A 746-nucleotide genomic window follows, 5' to 3' on the forward strand; every position below is an offset into this window, starting at 1 on the left:
CCGAACCGAGTTCAAGTGCAAGGCTGCAGCGCAGCCACGCAGGGGAGGCACCACCTGTCCTCGCTGCCGGGGGAGGGATCTGCTGGATCCCGGGGGCAGTAATGCCAAGAGCTCAGCAGGGCAGAGCACAGAGCCCTCAACTCTGGAGCCACCGCATCTGCTCGATCCTTCTGGGCCAGGGTGCACCCGCTGCTGCCCCTGGGGCTTTGGTGCGGGGTCCCCCATGACCTCACCACGCAGTCGGCGTTCTGGGTCAGCCTCTTCAGCGTCAGCAGCGAGTTGTACGGCTGGACGACGACATCGCTCATCTCATACTGGTTTGGGAAAACCGAGTAGGTCTCCACCAGCTTCTTGGGATACCTGGTGAGAAAGCCCAGCCACCTCGAGGGTTAACACCAGGGAGCCAGCCCAGCTCCCTCGGCAGTCCCCAGGGCCCAGGACAGCAGTGAGTCACAGCGCTGCAGTCAGAGCCAGCTACCGCAGGCGGCGTTCTGGGTCAGCCTCTTCAGCGTCAGCAGCGAGTTGTACGGCTGGACGACGACATCGCTCATCTCATCCTGGTTTGGGAAAACCGAGTAGGTCTCCACCAGCTTCTTGGGATACCTGGTGAGAAAGCCCAGCCACCTCGAGGGTTAACACCAGGGAGCCAGCCCAGCTCCCTCGGCAGTCCCCAGGGCCCAGGACAGCAGTGAGTCACAGCGCTGCAGTCAGAGCCAGCTCCCGGGGAGGGAGAGAATTTGTCCCGG

General features: G+C 63.3%; 1 protein-coding gene across 1 annotated transcript in view; it reads right to left on the reverse strand.

The window, feature by feature from the left end:
* Positions 1-233: 233 nt before the first annotated feature.
* Positions 234-746, reverse strand: part of LOC104496697 (tubulin gamma-2 chain-like) — a gene marked incomplete at both ends in the record, with an annotated part of 3,189 nt that continues 2,676 nt past the window's right edge. The window contains 2 exons of the mRNA XM_010139855.1: positions 234-258; positions 502-603. Coding sequence (XP_010138157.1) covers positions 234-258; positions 502-603 — 127 coding nt within the window. The remainder of the gene's footprint in view (positions 259-501; positions 604-746) is intronic.

The sequence above is a fragment of the Buceros rhinoceros genome, unplaced genomic scaffold (assembly GCF_000710305.1).
Source record: "Buceros rhinoceros silvestris isolate BGI_N320 unplaced genomic scaffold, ASM71030v1 scaffold24477, whole genome shotgun sequence".
Taxonomy (NCBI): domain Eukaryota; kingdom Metazoa; phylum Chordata; class Aves; order Bucerotiformes; family Bucerotidae; genus Buceros; species Buceros rhinoceros.